Source organism: Manis pentadactyla, chromosome 3 (assembly GCF_030020395.1).
Source record: "Manis pentadactyla isolate mManPen7 chromosome 3, mManPen7.hap1, whole genome shotgun sequence".
Lineage (NCBI taxonomy): Eukaryota > Metazoa > Chordata > Mammalia > Pholidota > Manidae > Manis > Manis pentadactyla.
Genome location: NC_080021.1, coordinates 68,593,923 through 68,607,670, shown reverse-complemented (window position 1 = coordinate 68,607,670; position 13,748 = coordinate 68,593,923). Strand labels below are relative to the sequence as shown.

General features: G+C 37.0%; 1 protein-coding gene across 2 annotated transcripts in view; it reads left to right on the top strand.

Annotated features, from left to right (window-relative positions):
* The window catches only part of PREX2 (phosphatidylinositol-3,4,5-trisphosphate dependent Rac exchange factor 2), a 304,312-nt gene extending 291,425 nt beyond the window's left edge, over window positions 1-12,887 (top strand). For both annotated transcript variants that reach the window (XM_036886229.2, XM_057498014.1), the window contains exons 39-40: window positions 1,723-1,790; window positions 7,648-12,887. In XM_036886229.2, coding sequence (XP_036742124.2) covers window positions 1,723-1,790; window positions 7,648-7,693 — 114 coding nt within the window. In that variant the 3' untranslated portion in view covers window positions 7,694-12,887. The remainder of the gene's footprint in view (window positions 1-1,722; window positions 1,791-7,647) is intronic.
* Window positions 12,888-13,748: the final 861 nt, after the last annotated feature.

Genomic DNA, 13,748 nt, shown 5'->3' with positions numbered 1-13,748 from the left:
CCTGAAAAATCCAATAAAAATATTGGATTATAACTCATAAAATAAATATCCATGAATCCACACTGATTTAAATAAATACTGAGTCAATGGATAATCTGGGGAGAAGGGATAGCTCTTCTTTGCAGAAGCATTCCAATTCATAACACTATAGTATTACCAATGCAGATACAGTATTACTGTTGCAGAGAAGATGCACCAATAGATGCTAAAATCAGTGAGCAAAAGTTTGAAGAGAAACAGGATGTGTGCATAGTCTCATGGTATCTCTCCCAACATATTTGTCACCTACAAAAAGAAAGACAACTTTACAATGGAAAAATCTGGCAGACACCACCTTCGCCAAGTGATGAAAGTATCACCAGTGATAAGACCTATTGATGTCGTGTGACATGATGATACATTGCATATCGTCTATCTAATCATAAGGAGACAGGTGCCACTCAAATTGAAAGGCATTCTGCAGGATAATGAACAGTACTCATCAAAAGTGTTAAGGTCAGGATAGACAAAAGGAACCTAAGGAGCTGTCACAAGTTGGAGGAGACTAAGGAGGCAGGAAGCCAAAGGCAGTATGGGGTCCTGGATTGGATCTTGGCACAGAAAAGGGACATTAGTGGGAACAATGGTGCAATTTGAATAATTGTAGCTTCATTAACAGCATTATACCGATGTTGATTTCCTGGTTTTGATCATCATACTATGATCAAGTGAAAGGTTAACTTTAGAGGGAGTTTACATACTAGGAAAATTATGTGAACTTTCTGTTCTGTTTTTACAACTTTTCTCTATGTCTAAAATTCAGAATACAGCGGTATTTTTTAACTGCTTAATTGCATTTCTTAACTTCCTTCCTATCTTTTTACCACCCTCCCATACCCCACCTCTTTTCCCTATTTGCTTTCCTTTATTTGGTCCATTTTGAGAGAATACATTCTTTTTTTTTCTTTCTTTCTTTCTTTCCTCCTTTTCCATAGGTAAGAATTGGGTAGCAGTAAAGAGAGTTTCAGAGTTCTAAATCACTCCCTTTCATCTGTTCTCAGTCCCAAACCCGGTTTTTGGTTCTGTGTAGTAACTACTTCCCATTCGGAACTGAACAATGATTATAGCTTCATTCACGAAATTAGCAGAGTAGACAGATTTTTCATTCCTAAAGTAGATTGTCTTTGTACTATAAAGTTTGGGGCAGAATTCTTATATTTAAGAGATCCACATGCACATGCCTGGTCCAGAAAATTGCTTTAGAATTATTTAAGAAGATACTTTCTTGATAAATACTATGAAGTTTAAAATAACAATTCGGCTAAGAACAAAACAGGCACATGAATGTGATAGAGCTGTGATTTCTGTTCCATATAAGTGGGGACACAGAATATTTCTAGCTGGCTCATTTCCTATTTTCAACATCTTAAGTATTGCTTGCTTCTAGGAATAAAGATATAAATGACGTAATGAACAGGAAGCTGTTATTTAAACTCACTTTGAATGATTTAGATGGCTGTTGAAATAAAAGTTAATCCTCTGAAACAATATATCAGTGTATTTTGATTATAAAAGCATTAATTGTGAAAATGCTCAGACGGTGATTTCTCTCTTCCTCTTCATCTAGTCTCTCGATATTAAATATATTGTTGAAATAAACATTCTACCCTCAAATGTTAATGGTATGCTAAATAATTATTAATACGATATAGAGCTGAAAGTGATTTTCCTTACTTCTTTTAGGGAGCACGAGTTCAGAACACGGCAAAGAATTTGGGAGTCAGAGACCGGACCCCACAGTCTGCTCCAAGGTAAGGGACTCACCAGGGCTGCACTTCCCCAAAGGGCTGGCCACCATTTCCCAGGAGTGCCACTCACAGCTAATGTGACTGCTTCAGGGCATGCCTAGTGAAGTACTGACAGAAACCATGGAAACTGGCCTTGCAAACACTGTGGTTAAATGGGAGTAGGCATAAATGCTCTCAGAATTAAATGGAATTTTTGGTGAAGCAAACTTAGAGGTAGGTAGCAGGTAGAAGTCTTGACATTATTCTGTTTTGCAAGTTCCATCATGAATTTAAAATCAAAAGTCCACACAGGTACTAATAACATTTGTGTTGCAGCTGTGCCAAACTACCAGAATGCCATTTTCATATATACTTCTGTGACTACACATGCTCTTCCTCTGGCATGATTGCCTTTCCCATCTATATCTGTTTGAAAAACTCCTGCTTAACCACAAACCCACCTTAGATATTATTTTGAAATTTTGATTGAGTTCCCTTCTTTGAGCTTCATTAGCCTCAAGTATATTGGTATGTTATGGCCCTTATCATATTGTGTTGCCATATATTGTTACATGTCTCTTTCCCCAACCTGAATATGAATTCTTTGGAGGCAAGGAATATGTTTTTTTTTTTAAATAATTGCTCATTATAGTATCATATGCTTGCATAGTAGACATTGAATATCTGAACTGATTTCAAGAGTGTGTGAATGGATAAATGAATAAATGAGCTTAGTGTTTATTACCATATCAGATTTTCACAGTTCACATATCATCATAAGAAAGTACTCTAATCTACCTTTACGGTGAGATGAACATGGAAACATCTGTCAAAGAAATGTGAATTTGATTTCCCTGGTGACATTAGGGTAGGCAGCCATTTTGAAGTAGATCCAAGTTAAATAATTTCTTTTATATTTGATTATTTTTATATATTTTCATTTTAACAAAAAAGCAGGCTCATCCACGCACTGTCACAGATAAGACACTCTTTCTATTTACATAACAGTTACCAGAGTGAGAATGATGATGGCAGCACTTAACAAAGTTATATTTCATTCTGAAAAATCATGTGGGCAGTGAAAGTACTTTCAAAAGGGAAAACATGTTTTCCCCAGAAAAATGGATGGAACACTCATGTTCTAAATGCATTTGTTTTTAGTGCTAACTTCCAACTCTATTTAATCCTTAAGCCTTGTTAATGTCATCTTTCACAGTTGATGAGACTAGAGTCTAAGATGTTCTATTGCTAAAGAATCATTTCACAGAGGCATTCTCTCTAGCACTTTGAAGCAGGCACGGTGTATTTGGATATCAGACCCAGTGAAGTGTTAAAATTCCAATAAGAAAGCAAGATAATGGCTCAGCAAGGTCTTCTTAGCTGGAGCTTATAAAAACTAATAAACATTTGGGGTTAGGATAAGACTTCAGCATCCAGATCAGTAAGCCAATACACAAGCTGAATATGAGAAAAGACAGTGATGAACTCACATTTTTCTTTATTGGGTTACTTTTTAAAACACTAGAAATGAAACAGTAAAATGTGCTGACATTTTTTAACAAGGAAATAATATCCCTAAAAGAGAAATCTAGAGTAATTTTTGAAATCTATAGTTTATTTCATTCATTCTACAAATATTTGCTGAGGACCTAAGAAATGCAAAGCCCTCTGCTGTGTCCGATGGAGAATGTAAACAGGAGGTAGAAGTAGTTCCAGCCCTCAAGGAGCTTTCAGTTACAGAGATGAGAAGCGTGAAACAGGACCCCAAGAAAAGGCGGAAGGCGGGAAGCACTCCGGGACGGGTGCAGAGAGAGTGCTGAGGACCGCGGAGGGCCTGGGCGCCCTCCCCGCTGGGCACCAGGATTCCTGCCCAAAAGAGTATAGTTGGCTCTCCAGGGCAAGCATCCATCGGCAAGTCTGGGCGAATGTCTCTGAAAACAGCTGTCTCTGCCTAAGGTAACATTTGGTTCAAATCTCAGCCAGCCTCTTCTGAGTTATCCTTTCACCATTCAATCTTTTCATTTTTAAAAATTCACTCAGCAAACATCTATTGAATGTCTGCTATGTGTTTGTAGGTGTCAGGTACTTTGTTAAAAACTAGAGATAAAGACGAAGTCCCTTCCACCAGTCAGTGAGGTGCAGTAGAGTGACCCTTGAATAAAATGAAAATAGTATGTAGTGCCTAAGAACGGTGACAGACAGGCACAGGTGGCCGTGAGAGCACAGAGGCAGGCACAGAGCTCAGCCTGAGAAGGGGGAGGGGCGAGCGCATGCGGCCCTGGCACCCTTGCCATCGTGGTCGCCATCCTCTAGGGCTGATGCTCAGCCGCCAACGCCTATAGGATGCATCCCCTCCTCAGAACTACGCCTCGTCTCTGACTGACAGTTGAATGTGATTTAAGAATGATACACGCTGCGGCTGGAGACATAGGCAGGGCTGGGTCAGGAAGAGACTTGTATCAGGTATTTGATGAGTGTTGGTTTTAACTTGATGACATTATGGAGGCGTTAATGAAAAATCTCCCTATCTGAACAATTTAAATTTTAGAATTTATCTCTGGCTACATTAGGAGGATCCATTTGAGGACAACTCGAACCAAAAGCAGAAACTTGAAAGGAAATTATTATAGTATTGAGGATGAAGATGAAAGGATGGAGTACAGAGATATTTAGAACACAGAATTAATAGTCTTTGGACGTTAATTGGAAGAAGGAGGTGAGGGAAAAGGAAGATTCTAGATTGACCACAGATCTTTGGCTTGGGTGACAAGGGATGAATGGTTCTAATCACTGATGCAGGAGAACGAGCACATGTAGGGAAAAGATGAAGAACTCATCTTCGTAACATGAACTCTTAGGTATCAGTGGGACGTCCATGTGGAGATGCCTTCATGGGTAGTAAAGTAAGTTTCTCCCATCTTCTAACTTTCATATATTGGCTCTTCAGAGCTGTAAATGTACCTTCATCAAGAACCAAATACTACATTCCAGATGTAATGGCATACTGGCCATATTTCCTATTATGTCACAAAATCTGGAAATTTATAGTGTGATAGCTTGATTTCTTTTATTTATTTAATTGGGAGGCAGCATGGTATAGTGGTTAAAAGTGAAAACATCGTTTTGAGTCCCAGCTCCTACAATGTGACCTTATTCAGTCAGGTTATTCATCCTCTCTGAGACAGTTTTCCCATCTGCAAAATGGGGAAAATTGCCTTGGGACAGTGTATTGTAGATACTTTAGCTTTGAGAACAGTCATTTGCTTTGTGATCCCCTTTAACACAGCTTTTATTTTTGCCACATAGAAAGATGAAGGGCATCACCTATAGAGTGAAGTTTGAAAATTCTACTCACTGAAGATTTAGATTTGGGCTGGAGATACCAGCTCCAAGATGGCTGCCTGAGCCCAAACAGGCAAAGAAGAAAGTGGAGACAGGAGCAAACCTTTTTCATGCATGGTCACCAGTGTGTATGCATGGAATGAGAATACAGCAAGGGCCCCAAAATGTTGGACAAACAAAGGCCTCCCATTGCCTGACAGTTTAGCTGCCAAAAAGCAAATGCCTCGGTGCAGAGTGAAAGTCCAGCTCTTTCCTGTTATATTTTACTTCCAAATGTCATCTGCCTGTTCTCAATTCCCAGAGCCCCACAATTTACATTACAAATATGTCTGAACTCAAATAACCCTGAGTCGCTCGCTTCCAAGAAGCCTCACAGAAGCTGAATCTGCCCAGCTCTGCAGTACCCAGAGCTATTATTTCATTAGGTGACCACAAGGAGTAGCTTTTTCGCCAGTTTGCAAGGCAGACATTGCAAAGACTCATCCACCCAGGGACGTTTGTCGCCTTCTGTGAGAATGTGTGGGGCAAGGTAATGGCCCAGAGGGCTCGGCCTGTCTCACGGGGCGAGGTGTCTACCATGCAGCCTGCTGCTTCTCTTCTACTTGACCAAGGGCTCTGTGCCTTTTCACACATTAGGCTGCACTGTTGGGGAAATAAGAGGCTAGAAATTAAAGAGGTTTCCAATCACTGTATTATTCTAGCGCTGGGAATGCAGTTTGAAGCAACACCATATTCTTCATCTGCAAAAACAGCTCTGAAGTCTGTCAGCTTAATTTGATGTATTCTTTTCCCCAGAAAGGAGGAAATAAGCTTTTCTGTGAGGTGCCCCTATTTCAGTATTCATTTTCTTCCAGGAAGATGGCATGTAGAGCGTTAACGTTCCAGAGTCAAAACACATTTTGCAAATCTCCAAAGGCAATGACTTCTTTTATGTTTCCAAAGTTCATTTTTTTAACTAGGTTTCTAACTCAATATTAAATATTCCTCATTCTTCCTCCCTTGATTTAGAATTAGCATGGGGTGAAATGTTGAAGGGAGAGGAAATTACAATCTAACAAATTTGTCAACAACTCATTTAAGCTGTATTCAATTTAATCTGTGAAAGGGAGTGAATCGCTGCAGCTACCCCTCTAGGTTTGGAGTGCTTGTAGAAAGGAGTGAGGTTGAAATCCACACTTCATATTGTAGATCATCAGACAGCGCTCTGAAGTAGGGCCAGCATGGCCAAGGGCACTACTGAAGATTATGAGGATAGCTCCACAGCCAGCAGCTTTGCTCAGGCTGTACCTTTAGTGACGGGTATCTCCTGTCCTGTCACTATGGCTATCTTGCGGCTGTTCTGTTCCCTTTACTTTGGCTCTGGACTTAGGATTTAACCCTAACTGAGAACATGGAGTCCTAGAACTTACATAATTCTTGTTCGGTCCCCTGAGCTTGGCCTTAATGCTATATAGTCTTAAACAACTAGACGTGGAATGCAAAGATGGAACATTTCCAGGCATCTCCACTAGTTCAAGTAGATTCCTCAACCCACTTAAATTCCACCTAATTCTGCTGATAAGTGAGTGAAGGCATGGGCAAAGCTGAGCAAATATTCCTTAGTAAACACCAGCTAATTGTGTATTTGAAATTCAGGCCTCAGAACTCTGCCACCTAAGCCTCTCCATAACCAACTGCCTGAACTGCAGGGATGGTACAAAATGAACAAATTTCTGAAACTGGTCAGGAAATCAGTGGACCCCTGTGAGATAGGTTGTCTTGCCAATGGATTTCAGCCCCTGGCAAGTTCACTATGGATTCACTGAGACCAAAAAATGCCAATGGACCATTCTTGGGGTGAAAGTGTTTACACCCAACTTTATTCCCACTGTGGCAAGTCAATCACTAGATTCCCACCCACTCAGAACAAGTCTGCTTGCTGCAAGCCAGTCTCTGCCTCTGGGCAGCTCCGCCTCCCCAGCCATCTCAGTCTCTGTCCTTGGTGCTGCTACCCTCCAGTCTCTGCTCTCCTGCAGCCAAGGGGCAGCCAGAGCCCTGGGCAGAGCTCTTTACATTGAGTCAGTAACAACGTATTGCCCACAGGTGTGTAGTGAGCTAGCCAACCAGGACCAGGTGAGAATCCTGGCCATAGGAACCTTCACTTTATCCACATTGGTGCTGTCCTGCTACAAGATAATCATGATAGACAAGATGGAAAATATCATAATAACATCATCTTCTAGAATTTAGAGAATCAGTTTTGCTACCAGCAAGGTGAACATCTGGGGTTGACAGCACTGGACAGAAGCAGCTGATGTAAAAAAAAGGCAGCTCGCTTAATCAGTAGTCATCGAGGTCTCAAAGAGACACTGATGTTTTCAAAATACTAGAACAAAAATTTGGGAGTCTGCTAATTAATAAGTGATTTTTAGTGAACTAGGCAATGTGATCATGACTCCTGAACCAAGAAATTATGCCAGTGTATTTTTTATAGCAGTGAAAACCTCTCAAGTAATGGCAATACACCAGGCCACGTCACAGTTTTCCATGCGTTTTCTAGGCTGTACAAGCTGTGCGAGCCGCCTCCCCCAGTTGGAGAAGAATGAAGAAGATCCTCAAGGAGCCAGGCAAGAAGAAGCCTCTGAACACCAGACAAGAGACATGCTGGCCAAACATTCTCCATTCAAGAAAAAGAAATGTTTTTTTCTCTAAATCTTTCCCTATGGTGTAAATAACTTGCATTAAGCTTGTACTTGGGTATTTGTGCTGGAAAAGAACAGGAATTCATGCAGACAATTCAGCTTCATAAACTAATCCCTCTATGAATTGGTATTAAATATTCATTTTTAGGGTAAATTTCATCCCTGGAAGTTATAGAAAAAAAGTCAGAGATAAAAAATTAACCATTGTGCCTCCTTTCTCATTTACTAAAATGAGTTGATTGTGTTTGTTTTGATCTTCTCCAAATGTGAACGTGTACACATTTCACTTGATGAAGTTTGTCACTAAAAAAGTGTGGCCACAGGTCCCAATCATCATACAGAAATGTCACAACGTAGACCGAGTGTTCTAGGGATGAAGTCCTCACTTTGCATCAGAGGAAGTAGTTTATATGTGAAAGGAGAAGAGCATGTGTTACTCTTTTTCCTAAAGGCTCATTTCTCAGTACAGCAGAGAGCTGATTGAGGCTTCTAACAAGACCTCCGCCCAGCTGTGTTTAAGTATCTTTTTCTTGTGACCGGTTCCAGCGAGCTGGTGTGGTCCTTGGTCTCTGAAATGCGCATGGATGTCTTGCTTGGCCCATGTGCACCAGTCTGTGCAATTCGTGGCCCCAGGTGGAGGTGAGGGGGGTCAGGGTGGTGCGGGAGGGGAGACTAGGGTGAAGGAGGAAGATATAAGCCAATTTAAAAACTCAACATTTCACTGCTAAAGCTATCTAAAATGCTTAATTTTACTAAGGCTTTCATATAAGATGTCAGACTCTTAAGAGATTACACCATGCTGAGTATTTTTCTATCAAGTTATATGTATAAGATATGGAAATAGAGATTTTTTGTTGAACTTTAAAGTGACTGTTGGGAGACCTTGATAATTTATGGAAGCACAAAGTGTATTCTATTTTCATTCTAAAGTATGTGTAATGTTTATCATTTCTACACTGATAAAATAACATTTTTAGCATAATGAATATAGTACTATCGATTTTAAATCCATAGTTTTCGAAACAATTAAAATGCCCTCACTGTGATTTTGGTAATTACATAGATTTAGGCTAATTTCATATGAGCAATGCTTTTCACAACTACAGTATATATTAACAATCATACTAAATTTTAATTTATGAAATTTCATAATTTTCAAACTATCATTAAAAACCTTCATCACTAGAAGTAGTGTATTGAATAATAAAAATACTGTGTTGCATATGTATAAGGTGTTCATATACTGGGCAAAATAATAATTGTTATTTGGCGCAGAAGCACTTAAGACTTTGCAGTAGGTCCATATTTAAGGTGAAAAATAAAGAAATCAACATCAGAGTTTTCAAAGAATAAGTTGAACGCTTTGAATTTTTAAGGAAGATGTGATCTTAACATAAATATCAGTATTAGGCATATCCTTAACTTTCAGGGATTTAACATTCTTAATACTATCAGCAAGTGATCCTGAAGGTCTGTGACAATAGTAAATTATGATTTTCCTGTACTGAAAATTTGATTATATTCAGTGCAGAGCTAATGAGTGAGCAAAACTGATTAACCAGCAAGTTCTCTGCATATTGTCATTACTGTTTCCTAATCGTCATCCTGGAAGCGGTAATCCTCATCAGAAGGGTGAAGGGTTCACTGAAACATTTCAGTTGTGCTTTGCTATGCTCCATTGGGGAAGTTATCTGCTATTGTAATATTTGTAATTAGCATATTTGTAAGGATCTGATCCCTATATAATCAGATAAGCTTAATATTATCTTAAGGGTTAAACATAGTGTAAGTGTACCATCTATCAGAGTGCTTGGCACTTATTAAATGCTCAAAAGTTAGTAATGACGTATATTCTCATCAGCTACTATAATTTTTTATTGTAGTAAAAATCTGTAGTGAACACTTTATGCCCAGCAATACTATATGTCCAGCAATACCTCCAAGCGTTTTCCCCATAATGTGCTATCATTGGTTCACTAAACCTTTGAACAATGACCTGAGGCGGTACTCTTTTTCATCACACCCATTGTATAGTTGAGGAACTGACGCAGAGATGGCCAGTGACTTGCCTATGACTGACAGGGATCTAAACCCAGGAAGTATGCTGCCTTAATACATTTTGCTGACTCTCCTCATAAATACAAGAACAGTTGTCATATTGCCATCTATTTGTTAGTGAAACTGGAATTACATGTTATGTGTTACCATTAAATTAGACATCTTATATTGAGAAAAAAGTGAATGGAAATACATAAAATGCTTTTGAAATGTAAAAATTATAATATTTCCTCTGGATATTCTTCTATTCTGGACACACATTTTGAGGCGGCCCAATGCTGCTGCAATCCGAAAAATGCATTCCTCAAAGATAACAGTTTTAGATATGTTTTGAAATTTTGAGAAAGTACATCAAATGAAATTTAAACATGATTCCAAAACATTGGTAACAGTAAAAAATGTCAAATGAATGAATAAAGACAATTTTTCAACACTATAATGTACCTATGTATGGTATTAGACATGTAGCTAGCTTTGAGTTTTTAGAATGTGTTTACCTAAATGCTCACATATTCCCTACAACTCCTATAACTGTTGTAAGGCCTAATAATGGTTCTTCCAAGTTTTGAGTTTGGACATTTGCATCTCTCCACTTAAAATGGAAGATCATACATAGACATTTTGGTTCTTAACATGGGATCTGACTCAAATATAATTGTTAACTAGTAATTTATAGTCAATACATCGGAAATATTCCATAGCTTATAAAGCTTTCTAATATTAAATATTACAAAATTTAACATATTAAAAATCTGAGCAATTTGTAGAGACTAGAATTTTGCCTCTATTTCCATTACTATAGCAAGCAAGCAAGAAGAATTGCTATACTAGTTATACTTACATTGAGTATGTAATGTTGAATTAGAGTGTAAGCTTTATTTTATGAGCCAATAACCCCACCTTAGGTGTCTCATTCTATTTTCTATCTCTTTAAATCACATTCTTCCCAGTGGCTTAGATTCAGTGTGCTCAATGGCAACTGTTTCTTGCAGAAACAATATTCTATTTAAAATTAGATTGATTTCTTATGTATAGTATAATATATATGATATTTTAATAACATTGGTTCTGTCTCTAATAATTAAATTTTGTGATAGTTAAATTCAGAATGAAATGAAACTGACCTTGGCACTAAGTGTAAAGGCCAAGATAATGAATGGGTAAAAAAGCCTGAGGGGCATAGTAACTAAGAAAACAAACTATTTAAAACCCTTTGGGCACATACATTTTACAGAAAAAAAAAAAATTATTGACTTTGGAAGCAGTCAGTTGAAAGTCATACTGTGTATTTGAAAATAACATAAATAACACATTTGTATTTAAAATACTAAAAAATTCTTTCATTAGTTCATGTATATTTTTTCCTGTGTAGCATGATTTAATGCAGATTACAGGGCATATTTTAATTCATTTGTATTTTTGAGAAAACATGTTGAAATTTAAAATGAACAACCTTATTTCTAGTCATTTTATTTACATTTTATTTTAAAGGTCATTTTTAGATTTTCTTCACTAGGAGTATTTACTGTTATTGAAACTAACCAATAGTATGTGACTGAATTGCCTCTGAGTTTTTGGGAAGTATGTTTAATTTTTAAAGACTTATTTTAAGTGAATTACTGTACTTAATTAAGTTTATTTACTTTCCCAAAGCCAGTAGTTATTTCATTAACATGTGTATATATTAACCAATTCGCTGAATGAATGGTCAGTTTGCATGTTTAAGTGTAAAGGAAAAAGCTTTTGGAATGGTGTAGGATGAACTGAGCTTTGATTAAGAAAAATATTCTGTTCTCTGTCAAGTTTTTGAAGCTTTAGGGATGAGCCTCACAAATGTGTCACCCTGAGTGAAACTGAAGAGATGGAGAGAAGTTCCAAGACTAGTCTGGGCCACGGATAGGCTCAAGCTAATTCTAATTCCTTTTACATAGAGTGGCCACAGTCTTCCCAGGTGCTACAATTCCAGAATTGATATTACACTTAGTCTTTGGTTTTAGGGAAGTTTTACTATTTCAAAGCTTTGCCTACAACAGTGAGCTCAGCATTCATATTGTCAAGTTGTGCATGCATGGCCAACTGTTAAAGTATGGCCTGTGCATCCTCAGCTGTAGCTACAGACACACATGGCCTCCTTCACTCAGGATAGCTTGCTTCTCTCACTGGGAATAGACATCTGCAGTCTATTCTGTCTACTAAGATAGATAGAGATACAGATGTAGACATATAGATACCTATCTATATATACATTTTTATATACATACATATTTACTACTTTTTATTTTTATGATAATACCTTATAGAAACGGCTTAGTTTCCTAGGTCTTGTTTTGTGTGAAGATATGAAATATGGAGTTCAACATATTAAGTATTCTGTAGACATGAGAGCTGTCTACATAGACAGTAAGCATACTTACTGCTTGACATGTTTTGATCACTGACACTAGTTTCCTGTGCAGTCTTGAGTCAGTTTACCTGATTGTCATCCAGAAGTAGCTAAGAGTAAAATTGTTAATCTTTAAGTGACATTTCTACTAAAAATAGAAAGCCTTGGGTAGTTAATTTCTGATGCAAATAATGGAATAAATATCATTCACTCATGTATTCATTCAACAAATGTGTTTGAGAATTCACTTATACAAGGCACAGCTATTGGACCTTTTTTATATGTTGGATGTGTTCAGAAAACCTTCACATTATCTCTTATATGTTAATTGTCACCTATGTCTTTTACTTGAAAGTATCTGTAATGCAACCCTATTCTAATACCATGTAGATATATATATTGTATGGTTAAGAATACTAAGTTGGTAAAATGCTTTACAAAACATTCATTTAAATTTGAACATCTAGTGCATTGAGAAAATTTATTAGAGTTTCAGATGAATATATATTTTTATAACTGCCAAGTAAATGAGTAGAACATTGCTTTTGCTTTAAAAATATTTTATAACTATTCATTGACATTTCATTATTTTAAATAGCAAAATATTTTGCTATGTTAAATAGTAAAAATATTTCAAATAATAAAATATTAAATTCATTCTGATAATAGTAATTCTTTTGAATATACCCATATTTAATATAGCATTGCATTCAAAATATAATGGAAAATTTCATCTTAATGTGTTATAGTATTTTTTTTCCTTTGTAAAATATCCATGTAACATAGTTTCAATTATTCAGTATTTTGTGTATGGTTAAAATGATCAAAGTATATTACATATTTTATATCATTTATTTTTGACTGCCTACCAAATGAATAGTAACATTGTATCATAGATGTCAATAATAATAAAGTAAAACTTAGGATAAACATTTCAGTGAACTTCCATTTAAATGTAACCAATTCCTATTATGGTCTCACCTGTTTCAGAGACAAAAATCCATGGAACACAGATTTTTTTCACCTCTTAAGAGTTCACAAGCTTGATAAAATAAGCTTGATACACATATGAAACAAATCTACAAATATGAACCAAGGTGAGTTACAGAGATACTAACTGCTAAGGTGTGAGGAAGAGAGGCTTACTATGGGCCATAGCAGAGCTTCGTGGGAGATTTGGGACTTGCTGTTCCCTTGAATTAATTAACAATATACCAAGATCTGTTCAGTATCTATTATATATAAGCCCCTGTCCTAGTTGCTAAGGGTGTTATAACTGCATGGAATTCCAAAATTCTGCTGTTAAAGAACTTTGGTATATGTAGATGATTAGTGCAGTGCATGAACCAAAATGGTAACTACCAACCTAAGCAATACACACTAATGCAAAGTGAGACATAGGTAATGAGAAATGTGTATGATAGAATTTAGATTTAATCCAACATCTCTTTATTGGGCATTTATTACTTACTAGGTACTAAGCTAAGTTGGATATTTAGTAATTAGAAACACATATAT